Genomic DNA, 26,130 nt, shown 5'->3' with positions numbered 1-26,130 from the left:
GTTGTAAAAGGAAGCATCTCCAGGAGGATGATGTATGAGAACAGTGTTGCACATGCGCTGGTAAGTCTCGTGAAAACCAACGTTTGTAGGAGCAAAGGAAGCAAAGTTTCCGTACTTTAGCAAAGGAAAACCAGTCTCCTCTTGGCTTATATCGAAATCCTCCAACATTTTTTCTTTACAAATCCTGGTTTTGTACTTCTAATTTGTGACAGTTGTTTTGTTTTTTTTATCTCTGTGCGCTTCTGCGTTCGTCACTTTTGATATATACAGGCATGTGCTTGTATTTATATATACATAAATATACACAGTACACACATTCAGTATGTAAACAAAAACTTTTATTTGTTATTTTGGATGCGATTAATCGCCATTAATTGTTTGACAACACTAATATATATATATATATATATATATATATATATATATATATATATATATATATATATATAATATTAATAATATTTATTAATAATAAATAATATGTATAGTAAATATATAGTTGTGGTAAAGATTTACATTAAAACGCAAAGTCAAATTCACAGGTTCATAAAATGTGATGTACATCATGATTACATAATTTATACAATACAGTCATACAATCATTGAACTTTGTTAACAATCTGTGCAGCATCTGTTACAGCTATTTGCAAGCTTTTATAATCCATAGAATTTTTTTGCGAATTTCAGGAAATTTTAAACCATATACAAGAGGATTCAGTATGGGTGGTACAATGAGAAACTCTAATGAAAGAATGATTGACAGCCCTATAGGGAGTTCTAAAGTTGCAACCCGACTCAAAGTGACCTCGCAAAAAATAGCTACTGAGAAATTTAAGAGGATCACTATGTGTGGAATACAAGTTTGATATGCTTTTCTCCTGAAATCTAGTGAGCTTTTTCTACAAATGATAAGAATTTTAACATAAGAGTATAATATAAAACTTAAAGGCATGATAAGAGTTGTGGTCAATATGAACAAGCCAAAAACATTATTAACAATAGTATTTGCACAAGAAAGCTTGACAATTTCCCAGTTGTGACAGTACACCTTCCACAGTTTGTTACCACACATCGTGAGTCTGGCATTTAATATACAAGCAATACCAATACAAAGCATTGGATAAATCCAGCTTATAGATATTAAAACAGATAAAATCCTGGGGGTCATTATGTTGTTGTATTGTAATGGTTTGCTGATTGCTACATACCGGTCAAATGCCATTAACATTAATATTGTGTATTCATTTGATGCATATGAATAAATGACAAAAGCCTGTAAGATACATGCTGCACGGGAGACTGAGTGTGTATCAGACAGCAAGTCTGTCAGTAACCTTGGGAAAAAAGCAGCTGTTCCAAACACAGAGTTGACGGATAAACATGAAATCAGAATATACATGGGCTGGTGCAATGTCCTTTCCAGAAAAATTGCAAGAATAATAAGTGCATTAAAGAATACAATAGCACAATATAGAATAAATCCCAAAATGAAGAAAGCATATCTTATGTACCCAATATTTCCAAACAACATCAAGTAAAAATATGTTCCATTTTCCATTTTCCATTAACCAAAGAATGGATTAATTGACCTGAGGATGAGAACAGAAAAAGTAAATGTGATCTTTATGTATCTTACAAATAAACAGTTTTGATGGTTATCAGCTTTAGATAACCACAATGTTTTAAATAATACATCATGTGAATATAAAGTACTGTATGAATTATTCAGTCAGTTAAACAATATACATGTGATTGCATTACCAGAAATACCTTCTGTGATATGATCTCAAATTACTATCACTTTCTCTTCAAATAATGTGTGAATGTGCAGAGAATTAGCTCTACTTGAGCTGTGGTTTAGAAGAACTAAGAGTCACCAGTACATGCTATTTTTTATAGTATAAAACATGTCTCTGGAGATCTCTCTGCTGTGCTTGATTTGCATAAAGAGCACAGACTCCTAGAATCCTTAAAACGGATTGCGTGGCACAGTGGGCAAAACTCTTGTAACTCAAACGTATTAATTAACTCCTTAACTGTCACCGTCCCACCTGTGGGATGCTTGGAGCTCTTTTTTTTTTTGGTTCTTTTTCTCTATGAAATCTTTTAGTAATCATCATAAATTATATATCATTTGAAAACTTATCCTGTGAAAACCTTTTTATCGGACATTGTGTTACCATGAAAATGGTACTTTAAAATCTTTTGGCGGTCTCTTCCACCTTAGTTGTGGAAGTCAAGTGTCATATTACAAAATGCATTACGGTCTTTTAGAATAAAAACTTTTCATAATCCTGGCAAAATCATACCATTGGAAAGGTCTGTGTCTCTGGTCTTTTTGAGACAGAAGTAATATCGACAGAAAAATCTAGACATTTGTGACAAAAAAAAAAATGCATACAAAAAACTCAATATAGTTTGGATGGCACCCGGTGGCTGTTTGTGGTATGACGCCCTAAATAAACTTACAGGAACCTCATTTTTTTTATATCAACTTCAAATTTGGAACATCACTTATTTGTCACGGTGTCTGTTCTGTGTCTCCCTGGGTGGCCACTAGAGGTCTCACTTCCCCTTATTGTCACCTTCGTCAGAACTACATTTCCCACTAGCCTTATCTGTTCATCACTGTTCATTGTGTTCAGCTGTCACCACTTACCTTGTTTGCACCTGTCTTTAAATACCCTGGTTGTTTCTATCATTGTTACGGAGTCCTTGTGGAATGTCACCCTGGTTTGTCGTGGTTCTTGGATGTTGTTTATGTTTCTTGTTTCTGGACTGCTTACCTGGATTGTGACCTTTGCCTGGCTGATAATGAGACTTGGATTATCCTAATAAAACATACTGCAATTGGATCTACCCGTTTGTGTGCGTGTCGTGACATTATTTAGACATAAGGCTTTAATTTTATACCAATTTTAGAGTAAAACCTGTTACGTAAAATATTTATAATAAATAAAATATAATACAGCACATTTTATTTACAGTACATTTAAACTTCTATAACTTTTTGATACTTAAATTTAAAAAATAAATAAATAAATAATAATAATCATAACTTTTGCAAAAATCTGCTGATTTTCTTCTTTAAAAAGAGACCAACATTACCAGATAGCATGTAGTAATCGGCCCAAGCTCGGCTGCCCTGCGGCGCCCTCGGCTCAGACATGGCAATGGTGAGTGTTATCCGGGCCGATTGTGGCCTGCAGCTCGCTCTTGCACATGTGTTTGTGATGCGGCTGTAAAGCACTGGGCCGATTCCTGTTCACCATAACCAGCCTGAGTCTGGCTGTAGAGTCCGGGCCACTTCTGACAATGATTTGGCTCGGTTCAGTCATAGATGGTAACATTAATATAGCAATAATTATCATAAAACTGTTTTAAACTTGACTTAAGACCTTTACAGTATATAATAATGTTAACAACACGTTTAATGTCGTGAATTTGTCAAAAACAAATTATTTGTGATAAAATGTAAAAAAAGAAAAAAAGAAAAAAGTGCTTTATAGGACAGAACATTCTCTAATATTGATAACAATAGCAAATCTATATTTATGTAACAGCAGGTCATTCTTATATAGCTTGCTAGTATGTATTTTGAACGCGCTTCATTGCTCTCTTAGGTGATTCATTCACCTTCACTCGCGCAGGGTGGGTGGAGTCTCGTACCTGTGCTCGTGAGTCCTCTGCGCCATGTCTGTGCAGTTTGGATGCAAACAAATCAATGGATTATTTACCAGGAGATATGGATGTATGGAATCATTTCAATAAAACACTTCTGGTAAGCATCGTTGAGCATCTATTTTTAGTATTTTATTAGCCCATGCACTCATAAGGTCATAAAGGAACTCGCAAAAGTTCACCTCACGAGTGAGACTGCAGCGGTCGTGGCGTTGTGGGAAACTTAAGTTAAAAATAAATTAACAATATATTTTTCATTTTTGATCGAAGTGTTTTGTGGGTCTTGAGTGTTTACGCTGCAGAAAACTGACGAGCAATGCTACAGTCTGCCGACAAACACATGAGGAAGAGGAGAATGTTGGCGGTCCAGCATATACAAAGAGAAAGGTTTGTTTGTATTTTTAGCTTCCACATTTCTATATTTTTGTAAATGCAGTTGCAATAAGCAAACGTTGCTTTTTTTCCCCATATTTCTTAAAGTATGTATGAGTAAAGATTTGATAAAGTGTGTATAAGGTCCAATAACCTCAACTAAATACATAAGCTAATAATCTAATTTCAGTTATTTTTATGATGAGAATTACTGCAGTCATATATGCATCAGTATGTGTGAGATCATCTGCAATATCTCTGTTCTGCTTTTACAGCTGCTAAATGTAAGCAGACTATACTTGTAGAGATGCTCACCTCAGACAAAACGCATGTGACTACAACACAAACAGCATCACAGTTCATTAGTTTTGTTGCTACTTTAATTGCTTCTTCACTCTGGATGTAGAGACACAGAGGAGTAACACATTTTTTCTCTTAACATGTAACAAATTTCTTTAAATATTTTAATATTTTGTAGTAACCAAGGGAAGTGTCATCGCTGAAGGAATGGCAGACGTTACTCAGACACTTGTGAACACTGAGCAATGGTTGGAGTCCAAGACAGTGGACATCATCTTTGTTATACTTCTGACTGGACTAGCAGCGAGCATTAAAGCCAATGAGAAAGTAAGTCCAAGTAAAATATCTACATTGACCATTTCACTATGTTATTTTCTGCAGTAACTGCAGGGAATATTAACTGAAGAGACTGAATGTGTATTTTTCAAGTTTAATGCAGGGTTCACTGTTATTTTTCTGGATAGCGATGACTGGTGAAAAGTGTTTATTAATTTACTTCAATGTATATTTAACCAGAATTCTGTCATTTACATTTTACCAAACCTCTGACTTTTGTTTTTCTGCAGAACTCAAAAGAAGGTACTTTGAAGAATGCTGGTAATCAAACCCAAGAAGTTTTTCAGGTATGGACAGTATGAAGGGGACTAAATGATTTAAATTTTTTGGGTGAACTCTCTTTAATTGGCATGCTACACATTAAATATTAATCGTGCTGAGCACAGCCACTTATTGTGCTGTCATTGCAGTTAGTGCTGTAAATAGTCTGTCAAATAAACAGGTACATTGCTACAACCTAACTTTAATGTAGTTCACATTGATGCATTACGTTAGACCTTTACTAATAGATACTTGTATATTATTTGCTCTTTACAGGTGCAGAAATTAAAGTTCCCAAAATAAGATGTCACCAGATTAAGAAGTGCAAAGACATGTTACACCACCGCAACCATAAATCCTGAGCGATTTGAAAATGGGCAACAACCAAGAAAAAGTACTCATTGTTTCACTTAAAAATGAGCCATGGTAATAGTTGTTAATGATTAGATAAATAAATTAAAGTACAAAATGTGATTAATTTTTATAATTTTTACTAATGTGTTGTTCAAAACACTAAGTTTTGGTGTCTCTTTACAATAAGTATTGTTAGTAAACGTTAGTAAATGTTGAAATTAACATTAACAATGTTCCTTTTGAGCTACAGGAGCACTAAAAATTGTAAATTGTAAAGTGTCACCTGAGTGTTTATTGTTTATACGTGTTAAATTTAAGTATCATTTATTTAAAGTATAAATAAATGGAAGGGTAATTTCGCTAAACGTTATGTGAGATATATATATATATATATATATATATATATATATATATATATATATATATATATATACTTTCTGTATAACTTTTGTTTTTTGCTGTAATTGCATAGTTTTGTAATGTGTAAATAATTTTTTCTTATGTCACCATAAGTGAGTTCTTTACTTTTAAAATGCACTCATCATAATGAGATTTTTATATATTTATAATTACAATGAAAGTAAACATTTTGGCTGCGTATCAATTTTAAATGAAAGATAAGTGAACAGTAAAGTAGATATTAAAAATGAATCCGGGCCATGTCCGGCGCTGTGCACTTCAGTGTTGGGCCAATTCCGGGCAGTGAGTCCACAGGCATCCGGCCCCAGTTCGGCAGATGGTGTCGGGCCAAGTGGTAAGTCTCCGGCAGGTGAGAATCTAACTGGAACTGGCCCGAGTGTATTTTGCTATCTGGGTTAGATCTAAACACTTTATAAAGTGTTTATAAATTACAACAATTTAAAGGAGCTGTATGTAAGAAATCTATTTCAATTAATCATAAAATGGCCCTGATGTGTCACTAGACATTAAGAAATCATGTTCATTTCAAATACTTATATCACTGACAACAGTAGTCCGGCCAGGATATTGTCATTTAAAAAGTGGACTTGCAGCCCTCAACTGATGTTGATGTTGTCATTTTGTGTTTTGGCCTGACTCGCCTCCCTCCACCTATCTACCAATCACGAAGTCAGTAGTGTTTCGGGATCCGTGTTGCCAGCTTTGCTGTAACCTACCCTAACTCCAGTCGGGTAAAAATGTCTAATGTTACTAAATCACAAAGACCTCGTTATAATTCAGAATTTCATCGTGACAAAGTCCGAAATAAAACCAGAATTTGTATTGGAGATGCTTTTGAAAGATGGAGATGGCTGAAAACGGAGAAGAATTTGAACACAGACGCCAACGTTGCTAATTTTCTCCTGGACAGGTAAGATTCATCTATGCTTGGCTAAATTGTACTTGATGTCAATGGACATTTCATATATTCATGACAGTCGAACAAAGTTATGCATGTTTGTGCAAAGTAACGTTAGCTCACATGGACGTATGCTAACATTAGCAATGCATTACAGGGGCCCGTTTCTCTGTCATTATGCTGAGACGCTGAGGAAAACAACATTAGCACGCCCATTATGGCAATTTGAAACGTAATTTAGACAGTAGCATAGACTAACAGTTAATGTAGACTAACCATGTTCCGTACACAACGATGTTCCGTACAGTTGACGTTTTAGCGCCAATTGCAGAATAAATAATTCCAGGTCGTACATAAACTATATATCTGTGTCATCCTTATGTCTCCCTCTCTCACCTCCGATCTAAACAGAGATCCATCCGCTGTTTGTTTCAGTAAGATTTGAGTAAGTTTGCTAGGTGCGCCCACTGCGCTTGAAAATGGACGGTGGGCAAGCTAAACGTGAAACTGCCGCTCGGGTGGGGAAACAACTAGAGCAGCGAAAATGTACATTTCTATTTAATATACATTTCCCACAGTACTACAGCCTTTATGAAATGAAACCAATGTTATCACAAATTTTTAAATATATTACCATGTGAAATCCATGCGGGCCAGATGTGGGCCGGATCTGGGCCGAAACTGCTTGCTGTTAGGGGTGGGGGGATAGAACTGTATAACTGATATAGGCTTATGTTTTATTTATTTTTTCCTTTTTATTCAAAATATTTCCAAATGTGTTAACTATTGTCACAGATCAGCCAGGCTCAGCCACCATCTAATCACAACGAACACCATCACCTAAATATTGATCACATGCACCTGTTGGTAATTGTCAATCTCATCATGACCCATACAAAAGCACACACCTCACTTCACTCCAGTGTCTGGTCTCGTTTCTACAAAGTGCCAATTTTAGGTGGGGCCATAAGCCTCTTGTCAGGATACCATCCCCAGTCTTATAGGCAGACAGAGAGGAACATGCAGGAAATAGGACGTTTCCTTTCTGCCATGGCCACTAGAACTCTTGGAACCAGTTCCTAGGCTGGGCCAAATACACACAGAACTCTCTTCGCCAGCCATCCACTGGACTCACTCCCTTCCAGTGTGTACTCGGGTACCAGCCTTTCCCATTCCCCTGGTCCGGGGAACCGTCGGATGTCCCTTCTATTGATTACTGGTTCCGAGAGAGCAAAACTGTCTGGGACGCAGCTCACCATCAGCTTCAGCGTGCAGAAGCAAGACAAAGGGCTGAACCTCCATTATCGTACCAACCTGGTCAGAAGGTATGGCTGTCAACACGGGACATCAGAATGTGCCTGCCCTGCAAGAAGTTCAGTCCCAGATGTCAGCCCCTCCACCATAATCAAACATATAAATCCAGTAACATACCCACTTCAGCTTCCCTCACAATATAAAATTCACTCTTCTTTCCATGTGTCCCTGCTTAAACCTTAACATCCTCCTGTTTCTAAACCCTGTTTCGTGGCCCAACAGAAGAACCACCTCTTCCATTAATCCAGGAGGACGGTACCATCTACAAGGTCAAAGAGATCTTGGACTCCAGGCACCGTGGTGGTCTCTTAGAATATCTTGTGGACAGGGAAGTTTATGGGCCAGAGGAATGTTCATGGGTTCCCAGAGTTGACATCCTACACTGCTGGAAGCCTTTCACTTCACTCATCCAGATTGCGCTGGGCTCCGAGGAAGAGGTAGGCCACCATGACATCAGGGTTTTCGGCCCTCAGCAGGGGGCTGTGGAGGAGGGGGTACTGTCACAGACCGACCAGGCTCAGCCACCACCCAATCACGCCAAACACCATCACCTGAATATTGATTGCACGCACCTGTTGGTTAATGGCAATCTCATCATCACCCATACAAAAGCACACACCTCACTTCACTCCAGTGTCCGGTCTCGTTTTTATGAAGTGGACTCTCTCTATGCTATCTTTCGTTTCAGTTATCATCTCCGTGGATACTCTGCATACTCATCCAAGGTGTGTGCTGTCCTGTCTCCCTTCCACGGTGTGTGCTATCCTGTCTCCCTTCCACGATCTCCTGCAAAATCAGATACTGGGTTACATTCCTCATCTTTCCAAAAATCTACTTTATTGACTATTACTCACCTGCCATTATCATCTGCATCATATGCTGTAAATAAACTACACTTGTATCTTCTAATCCTTTGTGTGAGTCTCCTTCCGTAACAACTATATTAGGAAATGTTTCGATTCTCAAATATATGTAGCCTAAGTAAATGTGTTTTGCACCTTTATAGATTCTTATTTGATCAATAAATGGTGCTGGGCAAAGTAGACTTAAGCCCTATTTGCATAGGATTAGTATTATCTGGGGACCTTGTGTGATTTTGAAATTACCCCCAACATTTACCCCCTGAATTTCATGTGGTGTATTCACATGGGATAAGCGACGCCTGTGATTTTACTCAAATTTACTGACTTATCTCCCGGATACCCGGATGTCAAGGCTTTGAGAGTCCTGTTCTATGATCTGGTTAGATGGATAAAAAAAAAAAAGAAACTATAGTCTTGTGCACTGTGTCATTTATATTTCACCAGGTTAAAATATGAAAGTGACGTGACATACAGCCAAGTATGGTGACCCATACTCAGAATTTGTGCTCTGCATTTAACCCATCCAAAGTGCACACACACACCATGAACGCAAACCTAGAGCAGTGGGCAGCCATTTATGATGCGGCGCCCGGGGAGCAGTTGGAGGTTCGGTGCCTTGCTCAAAGGCACCTCAGTCATGGTATGGCCGGCCCGAGACTCGAACCCACAACCTTAGGGTTAGGAGTTAACAGGCACATAATCAGGAACCGAGTGACCAAGTAATCTCGTGGATCAGTAAACATCACCAAACTGATGTATTTTCAAACCTGACTAGTAAGGTGCGCACTTTTGTCATTGGCCAGTTTCGTGAATGACAGTCAGATTAGCCAATCATGGTGAAAGCAACTAGGAGAAACAACCAATTGCAATTGTTTCAGAGTGGTAACGATAGTAATGCTGCATTCCAGGCAGGTTTTTGAGCCCGTAAATCACGACTTCAAACCACGACTCATGACTTTGTAGCGTTCCAGGCAAGTCACGCCAAACTTCCTAAACGCAAGGAATTGTAGCTAGATTATTAATGTTATTGCAACATTATATTGTCCTAAAATCTATTTTTCAACGTGTACCACCTGCATAAACACTATATCCGTAGGCAATATTATCCGTAGGGACTGCCATTGTTGTTTCGCGGTCTATGTGACGTCAGAGCTCGGAACTGAGAGTACATCGATCTAGTACGAGTTCACGGGTGGGAAGTAACGAGTTTGACTACCGTTCCAGGGCACTTTCACGGGTATAAGGCTGGAAAAACACGGGTTATGGGTTGCCTGGAACACGGCATAAATATTTTTTTTTTTTAAGAAATGTGTGTATTGTTTTATTTTTTAGGCTGTATTATTTGATTAGTCCAGTGTATGAATAAAAATTTAATAATGCATGGCAAACTTTAGGCACACACAAAATTGTAAATCTACACAAAATTTCACTGCTCTTTTAAGATTAAAACTGTATCCATTATAATTATTGTTACTAATGAGAATAATTATATTTGTACACATATATATTTGGATTTCTGAAGAGGTTTTTTGATCAAAATATCATAAAATGCTAATAAAGAAAATATTAATCATCATAAAATTCAAAAGGCAGATATTTGTTGTTAATGACATGACATTGATTCAACATAGATATTTTAATTGTCTTTTTTTAATGATTTGTTTTTGTTAAAAACATTTTTCAATGATTTAGCTTTAAACTTTATATCAACATTGTGTCAACGTTAAAACAGCAACTGACATTTCAATCATATTTCAACTTTGAAGGTCAGTCATGTGCCGACTAGACTAAAAAGAAAAGTCTGTACTGTTGGTCCAAAAAGAGAACTGCACAAAACACAATATGCTAAATTAATGAAACCTTATTATGAACTCCTGTATCATATGCTGCAAATATGATTTCTGGATTTACATTGTATTTTTCCATCAGAAACATGAATTTCCATCTTTCTTCACTTGGGCTATTTCATTATCTGTTACTAACCAACTGACCATTAAACTCTGGAGTACTTCTGTGTAATCAGGCAGCTATTTCTAGGGGTTTGAGTTCTTGTACCCATCTCAAAGCCATTATAATCCCATTATTTTGATGATAATTAGCTTTCTGTATCCCGTTCTTCATATTGCACAGTGACCATTTTCTGGATATTTTTAACCATTTGTATAGATGTTGAAATAACTATATGGAGATAAGCATGTGCTTTGCAGGCCATTGCTGATGGCACTCTGGGTATAATTTGACTTGTATTGTATATACCAGCTCATTCAACTCCTGACTCATGAATTCTTCAACAGTCCTAAATGTACTGTTGAGTTTAGTCTTATCTCTAATCAAACACACCAAACAAGCTAATCACAGTATTCACAATTATTTTTGAATAAGAGACAGGTGTGTTTAATTAGTGTTGAAATTAAAGTCTGCTATACACTGGCTCTTCAGGACTGGAGTTGAGAACCAGTGGCCTATTCACCTTATGTAGTCCAACATTTTTTTTAGACCTTTTTTAGTGCTGCTTTTGCTGTCTTCTGTGATCTGACAGATTCGATGAGACTGGTTGTGTTTACCCATGTTTTACCCATATGGTTTGGCAAAGAGGGCCCCATATGTATTTCTTAATTCAGAACCCATATAGAGATTGCCTTTGTGGGTACTACCTTGTGCCCATGTAGACAGCCTATATGGGACTGATTGTGTTTGCTCATGTTGAGCCAATATGGTTTGGCCAAGAGGGCCCCATTTGTGTTTCCCCATTCAGAACCCTTACAAATATTGGCCAAGAGGGCCCCATTTGTGTTTCCCCATTCAGAACTCATACAAATATTACCTATGTGGGTACTACATTGAGCCAATGTAGGGAGCCTATATGGGACTGATTGTGTTTGCCCATCTTTTACCCATATGGTTTGGCAAAGTGGGCTGCATACGTGTTTTCCCATTCAGAACCCATGTAGAGGTTGCCTTTGTGGGTACTACCTTGGGCCAGTGTAGGCAGCCTATATGGGACTGATTGTATTTGCCCATGTCGAGCCAATATGGTTTGGCAAAAAGTGCCCCATTTGCGTTTCCCCATTCTAAACCCATATAGAGGTTGCCTATGTGGGTACTACCTTGGGGCAGTGTAGGCAGCCTATATGGGATTATTTGTATTTGCCCATGTCTAACCCATTTGTTAAACCCATACGGGCCCCATTTGTGTTGCCCATTTAGAGCCCATGCATGCATTTCCCATTTGTGACCCAACTAGGACCCACATAGGGAACCCATCTGTTTTTGCCCATTTGGGACCTACTAAGCTAAGATAAGATGCCCATTTTGGCACCATGGCCACTTGGTACCCATGTAGACCCAGCATAAACCATGTGGGGCCCACATATACATGTTTGTTGGGATATGCATAATTTAATGACTTCAAGTATTTTAGTGTCTAAGATGTTTTTTGACTGTAGATGAAATAGCACACATGGGGAAATAATAATAGATTAGCCAGGACGAGAGGCATCATGCCCATTGAAAGTGATTTCAGATTCAGATTTCAGATTTTCAGATTTCTGAGCCAAGTGGATTTTGAATGCAGCTTCCAGAAGACAAAAAAAAAATATAGCCAAATAATATTTTTATATATTTGATGCAATCACACCGGTATGGTTAGATCATTCAGTGCGGCACAGCATCAGCTGCTAAATTCAAATCTGTGCTCGCTGGCTGGTGCTGAGCCAGAGACAGACATGTTTGTACAGCGCTGTATTATAACCAGTCAAACATGGTTCTGTTGAGCTTATGAATGCAATGGCCAATCAGAGATGTTCAGATGAGTCATCGCTGAAATGCTGTGTTTTGTTCACTTGCTCGCTGACAACAAAGTGCAGATGTGCGTACAAATGCAAGATATTCATTCCACAGAGTAAACAGTTTTAGTAAATATAATGGGAGTTTTTGAGAGGGCCTGAACTCTGGCTAGACTGAATGAAAATGTTATTTGATAATGTATATTTTCTTTAGCCTACTCTCTGTAAAATTAAAGTGTAATAATTAGTATCTAACAATTTTGTTATTAAATTCACATTAAATGCAAAGTCAGTTGTATGTACACCCATATCTGGTACAAGTAAAAAAGTTGGGGTTTTACTTGTAGTTAATAGATTACACTATTAAGGCCTATTCGCATGGGATTAGTATTACCTGGTGACCTCCAGTCATTTGTAATAATTTTGGAGGTTGTCTGTGATCTTAATCCCATGTGAATCAGCCATGTCTGTAATCTGTAAAGTAAAAATTCCCCCGCAAATGACCTACCATATTTCGTCCAAACCCTGAGGTCCAGTGATAATATTAATCCCGTGTGAATCAACATCTCTGTGATTTGGCCAGCATTTGGCAGATCATGTTTATCAATTTTATTTTAGGTTTTTGTTTCCTGTGCACCTTTTTATCCAACTTTTGTGAAGAATGGAGCTTCCCTTTCAAGGGAACTTCGAACTGCGTCCTCTAGGGGTCGCTATGGGGAACACCTCGTCGTGACCTGTGTCTGAAGCATACAAATGAAAAAACACCAACGAGTTGGCCGGCGACAGCCTCTGACGTCACTACCGGTGCGACTATAAAACAGGCACCGGGAAAACACGTCATTCTCTTCTTCGTCTTCACTGACTGTTTTGTTTGAAGCGTGCATCTGAAAGAACCGGTAAGAGTGCTCTTTCTCTGTCTATCATGGCGACTACTAGCAAGCGTTTAGACAATGTATGCATCCGTGTCGGCGTTATTTGACACCCCGATGACACACACGATCTTTAAGTGATTTGTTTGGGTAAAGAGCACGCACGCGATGTCTTTGAGGAGGCAATCTGCGTGCATTGCGAGCATTTTTTCAAGGAAAAAGCTCCGCTCTCGTTCGTCTCTCTTTCCGAAAAAAAAGGCAGCCATCTGCTTCCCGCGGTTCAGGACCCGCCGCTGCTGAGGCACGGAGGAGAATGAGCTCATGAGAATTTCAGCTGGATCTGTCTGAATGGTTTAAAGAGGGACTTTCCCTTTCGCACTCAAAATGGCAGCGGACGAGAGAGAGCCTCGGGAGGATGATGTTATATCTTTAACACTTTCTGATACTGAGGTTAGTGCTGCTGGGTTTTTACCCAGGAAAAGCAGGAGATATTTGAGGATGGTGAAGAAGCTGAGGCTGAGCCTTCTCAATTCTCCTGCCCTGCGTATGTAGAGCTTTTGGAGTTTATGGATCGCGCCTCGATGAGCATTATCTTTCCGACCATAGCCCTCCAGCTCAGGTGAGCCTTCCATTTCTGCCTGATCTCCATACAGAGATCGAAAGGAAATGAAAGAGGCTGTTTTCTTCTCGCATCCATCGGTTTCAGCATAAGAGTTTTGCCGACATCGAGGCGATGCGCGGAAAAACGGCTATGAGAGGATGCCCCCTGCAGAAAGAGCTTTCATTCTGCGGGGGAGACATCCTCTCTTAATCTCCCTCCTTGCCATCTAAGCCCCTTCAAGCAATGCATCTTGCTTAAATGGCAAGGCATACGCAGCAGCAGGTCAGGCTGTGGCTTTATTACAAAATAAATGCTTCAAGCATATCAGACTGATCTGCTAAGAGACCTGGATAGAGGCAAAGGCCTTTTTCCTGATCAGGTAGCCGAGCTGCGCCGCACCACAGGCCTCTCTCCAGGCTACCAAGCAGGCCACCTCTGCCAAGCGCAGGACTATGGCTGCCATGGTGGTGGTGGAGAGACATCTGTGGATGAACCTGGCAGACATCGGGAAGAAAGAAAAGGCTTTCTTCTCGATGCTCAGGTTTCGCCTTCTGAACTTTTCGGTATTTCCGTTGAGACGGTGATCGAGAAGTTCGGGGAGACGAAGGCGCACTCCGCTGCTTTCAGATCCTTCGTTCCACGAAGGTCCAGGTCTGAGCCCAAACAACATAGGGGTCCTGGCCTGTCTCGATCTGAGGATCAAAGACGGGCACAGAAGGCTAGTGTCGCGACTCACGCTCCTCCCCCACCTGCGGGCAGGGTTAAGAGGACTTGTGGGTCACAAGGGGGTAAGCAGAACCTAAGGGATGTGATCCAGACGAGGCAGCGTTCTCGTCTGAGTCAGAGTGATACTGAGGTATCTACTCGTTCCCTTTAGGGATTTTTAACTTCTGCTTTTATCCTCCCCTTCCTAATTGCCCTGTAACCACCAGCTCTCCACCTGATCGAGGTTAGGTGGAAACCTCTAACGCATAACAGTCTCCTATGCTGGACCTATGATGTTTTTGGCTGGTTCTATGTTCACAGCAACCACCTTACTGATGGTCCGGACTAAAAGGAGGCGCCCCTTGAGTGGGGCTCCAGCGCAGGAGGGTGGGAGTATAAAAATAACCCTTTCTGTATATACTTATGTGTAAATTGCTGGTGGTTATGTGTCTACTAATAAACTCTGTGAGTTTCCTTTGCAGTGCTCAGCTACAGTGTTTACTAAACACTCGTCAGCACCAGCCATCCGGCTTCATGTTCCGGTATTAGGCGGCTGAGATCACAGGTTTCTGCGGGAGCCTCCTTGATCATCAGGCCTGGCACAGCACTGCAGGGAATTTCATGGATGTCCGGCCAGGTCACCCTGAGGGGTCTCCTAGCCGCTTAGGTGCTGTCGCATCCAGCGGGAAGTAAAGGTGGCAGTTACAGAAGTCTTCTTGTATATGCTGCCTCAGGTGATGCTCCCCTCGCTAGAGGTTTATAAAATTCGAGCTTGCCTCTCCCGTGCGGTTCAGCGCCTCTGCGATGCTTAGGAACCTTTAGGTACACACGCTAAGTTCTGTGTACTTTCTGAAACCACATGGTGGTCAGTGTGCACGTGAACACTTTGCGCACTTTCTAAAAATCCACGTATTGGTAAGTGTGCACGCAAGACTCTGCGCACTTTCTGAAATCCTATATGGTAAGGGTTACGCGCTCCGCCTCGTTCCCTTTCTTGAGATGATTAGACCTTGGTTCCTTGGGCTCCATTCAGCCAGTGTGTATTTGTTTATACACTTCAAGCATCGCTTCCCTCAACATGAGGGGCTATTCGGGCGATTCTCGTGGTAGTTTAGCAGCGCTCCCCTTTTCCAAGAAGGGTCACCTATGAGCGTGCTACTCTGGATTCAGTAGTTCTCCTCTCATATGAGACTGAGTTCACTGTTTTTCCCAGAGCGCTCCAGCATTATTTCCACAGATCGAGTTGATGACTCTCAAACATACTTTTTTGAGATGCACCATTCCATCTATGAGCTGCTCTATCAGAGTGCCACGAGAGCCCTTCCTTAGAACAGTATTTGAAAATCCATGATATGGTAAGTGTGCACGTGAACTCTTTGCACACTTTCTGAAATCCACACTGTGGTAAGATCGCACGCTAGTACTCTGCGTTCTTTATAAAATCCTATATGGTGAGGGCTTCGCGTGGTTGCTTCGTGGCCTTTCTTGAGCTGGTAAAAGCCCCGTTCATCTTGGGCGCCACTCCACCCATGTATCCTCGGATACCTATCTAAACAGGGTGTTGCTACTGGAGATCTGTTGAGACAGCTCCTTCAGCAAGCTTTTGCGGAAGCAAGCTGTAGCCCCTTTGTGACAGGCTAGACTTAGTATAAAATGCTAGGTTCCTAGCTGTATCCCTTAAAAGGAATCTTTCCTGATTCCAAGCCTCTAGCTCTACCACCGGGCCGAGGCCCTAACAATTAAGTTGGGTATGTAGCTTAGGCCTTTGGCCGTAAGGGGTATTGTCACAGACAGCCGTCTAAATGTCCCGGGGGCAACTCCAATGAAATGGTAGAGTTGGTACTTGGTGTTCGCCATGATTCTGGCCTGCACTCCCCTCAGCATGGCGGCGTGGGTATACTGTTCCCCATAGCGACCCCTAGAGGACGCAGTTCGAAGTTCCCTTGAAAGGGAACGTCTCAGGTTACGAATGTAACCATGGTTCCCTGAGTAGGGAACGAGACACTGCGTCCTCTAGCTCCCTGCCATGCTTCGGACGCAAGCTTCAGACGAAGAAGTGGAATGACGTGTTTTCCCCCGGTGCCTGTTTTATAGTCGCACCGGTAGTGACGTCAGAGGCTGTCGCCGGCCAACTCGTTGGTGTTTTTTCATTGTATGCTTCAGACACGGGTCACGACGAGGTGTTCCCCATAGCGACCCCTAGAGGACGCAGTGTCTCGTTCCCTACTCATTTAAACATATTAAAATACTAAACATTAAACATTCTTTGTAGTGTTTGATAGTATTTTGGGTGCTGTCATATTGCTACACCGTACAATTTGCAGAAAGAGAAAGCTGAAAAGGTTTTGAGGTTAATGTTTTACAAATAAATAAAGCATAAAGCTTGAGATATTTTGTGGGAAAGTCATGGCCTAGTGGTTAGAGAGTTTAAATTCTTATTTTAAACTAATTTGAGTTTTGACATGTCAAAGAAGAACAGAAGCTGGAATGTGAACACAGAGGAAGGGGCAGACTGCATGTGTGAGGTCCTGCAAACATATGGCGATATCAGAACATTTTTCAGTTAAACCAACGTAAAGTTATGTTTTGTGTCCATAATTTAGGTGAGTGAAAGAAAATCAAAGTGAGAGGCTAGTCACGATTTGCTTTAGTGCACTGGCTAGTAAGTTATGGAACTACCTTTGTGCCAATTAAAATTAATGTAGTTTTTCAAGAAACTTATGAAAATATAAATTGAAACTGAATAAAATGTCTTTGAAATAAAAGTATAAGTAAATTGCAGGCAAAATCGTTGACTTCGTTTATAATACACTGCATGTTTTGCAACTGTTTTCTACTCTTCCAATCACTGATCTTTAGTTACTAATGTGCTTTCAGAGTTTTCATTTACACTTCTGAAGTTTTCGTTTTTGTTTACGCTTCTGAAGTTTCCATTTATGCTTCTGAAGTTTTCGTTTGCCATTCTAGCACAATCTCTCATGGGGGTGGGGCTAGCAGTGGTGTGTTCTCATTGGCTACTGAGTTTTCGATTGACAGCTTCTTGACCTGGGGTGCGTTTCCCAAAACCATAGTTGCTAACCTGTGTGGCTTTCTATTTCATTTTAATGATATAAAATGACACCAAAAAAATTTAATACTACATTGTCGCTTTCTATTTCATGATACTGTTAAAAAAATTATTTTTAATATGAATAGTATAAAGTTAGGAGTTTTGTTTTTGAATTGAATCCGTATTTGAAATTATTTAAATAATAAAAAGGTACTTTAAATGTGTAGCAAGTCACTGTTAATAAGTAAGTCATTGCAATTGAACTAAATCATTTGAACGTTTGATTCATTTAGGAACTAAACAATTTAATATTTAATTTAATTTTTAATGAGCCGAAAAGAATACACGTCACACCTCTGTTTAGCAATTTGCACTGGCTACCAATAGCTGCTCACATAAAATTCAAGGCATTGATGTTTGCATACAAAACCACCACTGGCTCTGCACCCCTTTACCTAAATTCATTACTTCAGACTTATGTGCCCTCTAGAAGCTTGTGTTCTGCAAGTGAACGTCGCTTGATGGTGCCATCCCAAAGAAGCACAAAGTCACTTTTACGGACTTTTAAATTAAATGTTCCTTCCTGGTGGAATGACCTGCCCAACTCAATCCGAGCAGCTGAGTCATTTAGCCATCTTCAAGAATCGGCTTAAAACACATCTCTTCCATCTTTATTTGACCCTCTAACTTTTGCACTCACTTTTCTAATACTATTAAAAAAATAATAATAATTCTAACTACCTTTCTAATCTTTTTGTATTCTATCTTTTTTATCTTTTCATTTATTATACAATTATAAAAAAAGACCTCTAACACTAGCTTGCTCTATTCTTTTTCTATTCTATCTGTTTTCTTTTTATTTATTATATTATTTAAAAGCCCTTGCAACGTATACTGCATTTAGGCTAACTGAGACTTGTTATAGCACTTATATATCATTGCTCTTTTGCTGTTTTTGATTGCTTCTATTGTCCTCATTTGTGAGTCGCTTTGGATAAAAGCGTCTGCTAAATGACTAAATGTAAACACCTTCATGTTGCTCAGAGATGCAAAATAGCCCAGTGGCCATTGATCTCTATTATAGATCAGTGGCTGTGGCTTTGTTTGGAATTATTTATGTTGTTGAAATAGTGCCAAAACAGGCAATATGGGTCTCTTAATCAAGTTCTAGTTTATTGAACAGTTGTAAAAAAAAAAAAAAAAAAATCTACATTTATAATCATGGTCATTTTTGGAGGAAAAAAAATACGCATCTGCATGTGAAAGTGATAAACTATAAGAAGTGTTATAAATATATACATTTTCTGCCCCCATGTCTTGAATTTGTGCCGGCCCTAAGAGCATTCCAAAAGACTAAATTATGCAAAGAGCGCAATGTAAATGCACATGCGCACTAGACTTCACGTAATGTGCACACTCTGTAGGTTTTTTTTTTTTTTTTTTTTGCATCTTGAGAATATTCAGAAAAAAATAAAAATTTTCAATTTTTACCACAAAATTATTTCTTCTTGTTACGCTCATTTGCTTTTAAGTCGTTACGCTCATTTGCTTTTAAGCCGAGTTTCTTTATGTGTGCTGTTATGCTCATCATTATGTCACTTCACTAATCAGGTTATTTGTCCGGTCGGGTAAGTACAAACAAAAACATTTAAAACTAACAAGAAGGCTGATCAGCTGTAGCTTGATAAATATTATTATTATTATTATTATTGAAAATGAGAACATTAAGAAGGTAGTTTGACCTGTATTCTGCTACTGTGATAATCTCTGATGATGCAGTAACTACTGCGGAGGAGAAAAAAATATCTTTGGTCTGTCCAATGATTGTAAACAGTCATTATGTCTGTCAAACTTAAGATATTTTAGCGGTAATGTGACCAAAAATATTTATAAAACATTTTAAGACTTTTTAAGGCCTTGTTATTTAAGATTTTTTAAGGACCCACGGACATCCTGGAAACAGGTGATGTGCGCATCTTTCCCTGTTCCACCGATTCTATTGCAGCCTATATTAATACCTGCTAAACACTACCATAAGCTCACGCTAAGTGCAACCCTAGCTAACCTGTTTCCCAGTAACCCTATTAGTAATTGGAGTATTACCAGTAATTCCTCTTGCAAATAACTGAATGAAAATAAGCTGGAATTAACAATGAAAACATTTGTAAGACACATTTGTCTTTTTTTCCACTTCTGTCTGCCAGATGGATAAGTCCTCTTCATGTTTAAATTGGCAAATGCATGAGTAAGCGCTGTGCCAGTTTGAAAACGCCAGCTGACGCATCACGAAGGAAAAGTAAGCACATCCTGCGAGAAGGGGCCCCCTGGGGGGGTGGGGGTGTAGGTGCAGATATATTGCTCCATGTTATATTAATAATGAGATTTCCGATAGATCAAATTGTCAGCTGTCGGGGGCCCCCTCAACATGTGGGGCCCCAGGTAATTGCCTGCCTTATTCACCTTATCCCGCCCCGCCCACTTTTAATACTCCGCTTTTCCGCATTTTGTCATCCGACTTCCGTTAAACTGATACGGCACATCCGGTAACTAGTTCAGTAGTTGTAAGATTGTTTACAGCTAGCTATAACTGTGGCGAAATGACAAAGAACGTTAATACCGTAAATGTTATAAATAGGGATATGTACAGTCGTGGCCAAAAGTTTTGAGAATTACATAAATATTGGAAATTGGAAAAGTTGCTGCTTAAGTTTTTATAATAGCAATTTGCATTTACTCCAGAATGTTTTGAAGAGTGATCAGATGAATTGCATAATCCTTCTTTGCCATGAAAATTAACTTAATCCCAAAAAAACCTTTCCACTGCATTTCATTGTTGTCATTAATACATATGTTGTGTATATATTATAATAAATATCTATTTCTAATCTATTAATATCTATTAACATCTTTTGTTGGATTTGATTGCTTCTATCATCCTCATTTGTAAGACGCGTGTGTGTGTGTGTGTGTGTGTGTGTGTGTGTATATTAGTATGTATGTCAAAACTGTTTATATTTATTACATTTTCATTCCTCTTTTTTTACATCTACTGTTTGATACTGATTGTTAGAGCTGTAGTCAAGGCCAGCTCTGTCGAGTCCAAGACAAGACCAGGACTAGTCGAGACCGAGTCCAAAGAGGTTCAAGTTCAAGTCAAGACCGAGTCCAAATGAGAGAAAAAAAGGATCCTCTTCAAGACCACATACTTGGCTATTGAGAATGTATGTGAGGCGAGAGACAGCATATCTCCTATTCTAAGAAAATAATTGTACATTATTATTTGTAATGATCAAAAAGCATGTGCAAAGGAACAACTCTGTAGGACAGGGGTCTCCAAACTAGATCCTGGAGGGCCAATGCCCTGCATAGTTTAGCTCCAACTGGCCTTTAAACACCTATCTGGAAGTTTCTAGTGTGTCTAGTAAGAGCTTGATTAGCTGGTTCAAGTGTGTTTAATTAGGGTTGGAGCTAAACTCTGTAGGACACTGGCCCTCTAGGACCGAGTCTGGAGCTGTAGGATAAAATTATTTTTTATGTACTTTACATTTAATTTACTTTATAATGCTGCTGTTTGCTGACATCATGTCTGTGGTCAAAAATTAAAATGACTGATGGCTTGGCGCAGCGCACACATGCAAAGCTCGGGATATGACACATGTGCGTGGTTAAAGCTAGAAGGGATACGTTTGGCGCTACTGGGCATGCGCACATAAATACTCACACTGTACAACATTAATTAGTATTTCATTACTGTAAAGGGTAAGTTTAAGGCTATGTAGGTGTAGACGTTAATAAAACACAATCTAACATGTAGAAAATTAAATTAGAATCATCTAAACTTTTCAGAATGCAGCAAGTGCACTGCTGGTTATGCGACAAGTATCAACGAATCGGCTTCATCCTTTCCCGTAACAAAATTTAAAACTAAGCCAAGATGGAGAAACAGCTGATCATAGCTGTACAAGGATAGACATTTTTTAAATGAATTCATTAGCAGAGCTACTGCAAAGGTTTTTTAGTTCTGGAAATCCATTTATCCTTTGCTGAAACTTCTGTGTCTTCATGGAGAGCAGGTCATGGTTGCTTAGCAATGGCAGACGCCACTGGAGCACAAGCCATAAAAAACATTTATTGAATTACATTTAATAAAATATCAATTAATTACAAAATGTTTGTATAAAGTGTTTTGAATTAACACTATCCATTCCTTATTTTGTTAGATTTTTTTATTATCAGATACTGAGTAACAAAAATGCTTTCTATGTGTTCCCTTTCTAACAACATTTTTATGTTTGACTGTAATCATAATGTAAAACCTGATACTTATCTAACCAAAAATATCTAGACCTTGACAAAAAGTTGACTATTCAACCTATTCACTATATATTCTTTTATAATGTCTAGATGCATACCTAAATTCAAAAAATCATAAAAAAAAAAAAAAAAAAGAAGAAATTGTCTAAAAAACAACGGGAACCCAAAAGCCTCTGTATATATCTATATAGGGTGCTAATACAAGAGGTTGCGCAACATTACACACATTTTTTTTTTTTATGTCTCCAGTTGGCCCAATTCTCAATAAAAAAAAAAAAAAAAATTGTGTGTGTGTGTATATATATAATATATATATATATATATATATATATATATATATATATATATATATATATATATATATATATATATATTATTCTAATGGAGAAAAAAGTTCATTAAAATTGTATAAATATTGCATAGTATCATAAAATTCCCTCAAAATCATAAATAATCAAAAAATATTATCGAACAAAAATATATTATATTGACTTTCTTGAAAAATAAAAAAAGAGTTAAATTTAAAGGCTTCTGTCTCCTAAACGAAGAGGGCCACAGGGTAAAGGAATATTTACCAGAATTTATTTAGCGGAAAAAAAAAAAAAAAAAAAATGTAAATACACAACACATTTATGAAATATATATATATATATATATATATATATATATATATATATATATATATATATAAAACATCAAATAATTAGAGATGCTTTTTATTATTAATATTTAATGAGACATTAAATGGAATTCAGAAAGTTAAACACAGCATTTGGTAAAAATAAAACCAAACTAAAACTTCTCATAAATTGAGGTTAAATTGTTTAAGTTCCATGACTTCAATTAATTAGACATGTTATTTTGATTAATATACTTTAACAATTAAAATAGTCTAAAAAAAGAATTAGAAAATAATAATAATAATTTGGGAAACAATGAAATAGACTTTCTTTCTCAGTTTTTCTTAGGGCTGTGTGTGTGTTTTCTTTTCAGCATTTCGGAGCTGGCAAACACGCAAAAAAAAAAAGAGAAAAACAAAGTAAAAAAAAAAATTAACATCCGAAAAATTTCTTCCGATGTCTTTTAAATTTTGTGCATTTATTTTATATGCATATATTAATCGGATCAGAAATAAGTTTTTATTTACATAATATGTTTGTTTATTATGTATATATAAATACACAGTATACATTCTGAAAATATTTACATGTATATACAATTATATATGTATTGTCACAACTAGATAGATAGGCACACAGTGGAAGATAATTTAAAAGCTTCTTTATTATCGAAGGCAGAGGATTGAATCAAAACAGTAAGTGCAAACTCAAAACAGTCAAAGAAGCTCATCAACTGCGAAATCACAGTCCTTATCTCAATTCCTTCCAGAAATTCCTCCAGGACAGAACAAGACACGGCGCTTAGGGGATACAAGCAGGTGCATTGCGAGAGCAGAGAAGGCATGCAACCTTGAGACCAACCGATGAGGGAGTGAGGTGAGCAGCTAGATAAGGGGTATAGTAAGTAGAATCAGGTGTCCGTAATTATTAATTAATTGAGGGTCTGAACCATGTCATGAATCCAGTTAAGAGGCTAAATTTGAAATAAAATGTATAGTAAATATATAATTGTGGCAAAGATTTATATGAAAACGCAGTCTCAAATTCACAGGTTCATAAAATGTAATGTATATCATGATAACATAATTTATACAGTACAATCATACAATCATTGAACTTTGTTAACATTCTGTGCAGCATCTATTAGAGCTATTTGCAGGCTTTTATAATCCATATAATTTTTTTGCGAATTTCAGGAAATTTGAAACCATAAACAAGAGGGTTCAGGATGGGTGGTACAATGAGAAACTCTAATGAAAGAATGATTGACAGCCCTATAGGGAGTTCCAAAGTTTCAACCCGACTCAAAGTGACCTCGCAAAAAAGTGCTACTGAGAAATTTAAGAGGATCACTATGTGTGGAATACAAGTTTGATATGCTTTTCTCCTGAAATCTAGTGAGCTTTTTCTACAAATTATAAGAATTTTAACATAAGAGTATAATATAAAACTTAAAGGCATGATAACAGTTGTGGTCGCTATGAAAAAGCCAAAAACATTAATAACAATAGTATTTGAACAAGAAAGCTTGACAATTTCCCAGTTGTGACAGTACACCTTCCACAGTTTGTTACCACACACCGTGAGTCTGGCATTTAATATAGCAGCAATACCAACACAAAGCATTGGATAAATCCAGCTTATAGATATTAAAACAGATAAAATCCTGGGGGTCATTATGTTGTTGTATTGTAATGGTTTACTGATTGCTATATACCGGTCAAATGCCATTAACATTAAGATTGTGTTTTCATTTGTTGCATATGAATAAATGACAAAAGCCTGTAAGATACATGCTTCACGGGAGACTGAGTGTGAATCAGACAGCAAGTCTGTCAGTAACCTTGGGAAAAAAGCAGCTGTTCCAAACACAGAGTTGACGGATAAACATGAAATCAGAATGTACATGGGCTGGTGCAATGTCCTTTCCAGAAAAATTGCAAGAATAATAAGGGCATTAAAGAATACAATAGCACAATATAAAATAATTCCCAAACCAAAGAAGGCATATCTTATGTACCCAATATTTTCAAACAACATCAAGTAAAAATATGTTCCATTTTCCATTTTCCATTAAGCAAAGAATGGATTCACTGACCTGAGGATGAGAACAGATAAAGTTAATGTGATCTTTATGTATCTTACAAATAAACAGTTTTGATGGTTATCAGCTTTAGATAACCACAATGTTTTAAATAATACATCATGTGAATATAAAGTACTGCATGAATTATTCAGTCAGTTAAACAATATACATGTGATTGCATTATCAGAAATACCTTCTGTGATATGATCTCAAATTACTATCACTTCATCTTCAAATAATGTGCAGATGTGCAGAGAATAAGCTCTACATGTGCTGTGGTTTAGAAGAACTAAGAGTCGCCAGTACATGCTGTTTTTTATAGTATAAAACTTGTCTCTGGAGACCCCTCTTCTGTGCTTGATTTGCATAAACAGCACAGACTCCTAGAATCCCTAAAATGGGTTGTGTGACTCAGTGGGCAAAACTCTTGTAACTCAAAACTTTACTGATTATACTGCAAGCTATTGTTGTAAACAATTTGCTACAAAATACATATTTTTTACACACTTACAAAATGCATACTTTTAAGCCTGAAAAGACTGTAACAAAAACTTGTGTTGGTTGAAAATGGGCATTGTGGTGGGCAAACACAACTAATGGGGTCTGTGAACTATTGGAAAGACATTTTATTGGAAATTAAGTTTCAACATAATATTTAAAGTATCTGGGGGATATGGTACTCTTGGGTAGATTTGCAGACAAGGTTGCACTATTTTTTCTCAGTTGTATTTGTCTTTTAGATGGCAGAGATCATGTCTTAACACAGCCTTCGCCAGCAGGTGGTGATATTGATCTGGGTTTAATTTAGCAGTGTGTGGTGTATGCACACCTCCTAATATTATGGTTATGTTGTTAAATGATTTGTGCTTGAAATTATGTGGACATTCTCGTTGTGGTCAGTATTTCCTTGATGTTGTGTCTCGTTGTTAAATTAAGACATATGCTAAGTAAGTAGTTCCTTTTCACAATGATTATTCATGTTTTAGTTATAATTATGGCAGCACAATGTAAAAAATTTACCTGCTTTTATAGATATCATATTACTGATCTACTGCTTGCCAGTTTATTAGTGACCATGGACCACAAAACCGGTCATAAGGGTCAATTTTTCAAAAATTAGATTTAAAAAACATCTGAAAGCTGAATAAATAGGTTTTCCATTGATATATGTTGTTTTAGGATAGGACAGGACAATATTTGGCCGAGGTTAATATTTGGCTGAGAACTATTTAAAAAATCTGGAATCTTAGGGTGCAAAAAAAAATAAAAATATTGAGAAAATTGCCTTTAAAATTGTCCAAA

At 37.8% G+C, this 26,130-nt stretch overlaps 2 protein-coding genes across 2 annotated transcripts; both read right to left on the bottom strand.

The window, feature by feature from the left end:
• Nucleotides 1–640: 640 nt before the first annotated feature.
• LOC122139907 (olfactory receptor 51I2-like) lies at nucleotides 641–1,558 on the bottom strand. The gene has a single exon (XM_042740253.1). It carries the CDS (start codon nucleotides 1,556–1,558, stop codon nucleotides 641–643), a length of 918 nt encoding a protein of 305 aa, XP_042596187.1.
• A 21,802-nt stretch (nucleotides 1,559–23,360) lies between these two features.
• Nucleotides 23,361–24,851, bottom strand: LOC109089683 (putative gustatory receptor clone PTE03). The gene has a single exon (XM_042740252.1). It carries the CDS (start codon nucleotides 24,807–24,809, stop codon nucleotides 23,892–23,894), a length of 918 nt encoding a protein of 305 aa, XP_042596186.1. The 5' UTR covers nucleotides 24,810–24,851; the 3' UTR covers nucleotides 23,361–23,891.
• Between the last annotated feature and the right edge of the window lie 1,279 nt (nucleotides 24,852–26,130).

The sequence above is a fragment of the Cyprinus carpio genome, chromosome B15, assembly GCF_018340385.1.
Source record: "Cyprinus carpio isolate SPL01 chromosome B15, ASM1834038v1, whole genome shotgun sequence".
Classification (NCBI taxonomy): domain Eukaryota; kingdom Metazoa; phylum Chordata; class Actinopteri; order Cypriniformes; family Cyprinidae; genus Cyprinus; species Cyprinus carpio.
Note: the sequence above shows the minus strand (reverse complement) of the source record. Positions and strands in the feature narration are given on the sequence as shown.

Coding starts and splice junctions, on each gene's coding strand:
- LOC109089683 (XM_042740252.1), bottom strand. CDS start 24,809: ATGGAAAATGGAACATATTTTTACTTGATGTTGTTTGAAAATATTGGG.
- LOC122139907 (XM_042740253.1), bottom strand. CDS start 1,558: ATGGAAAATGGAACATATTTTTACTTGATGTTGTTTGGAAATATTGGG.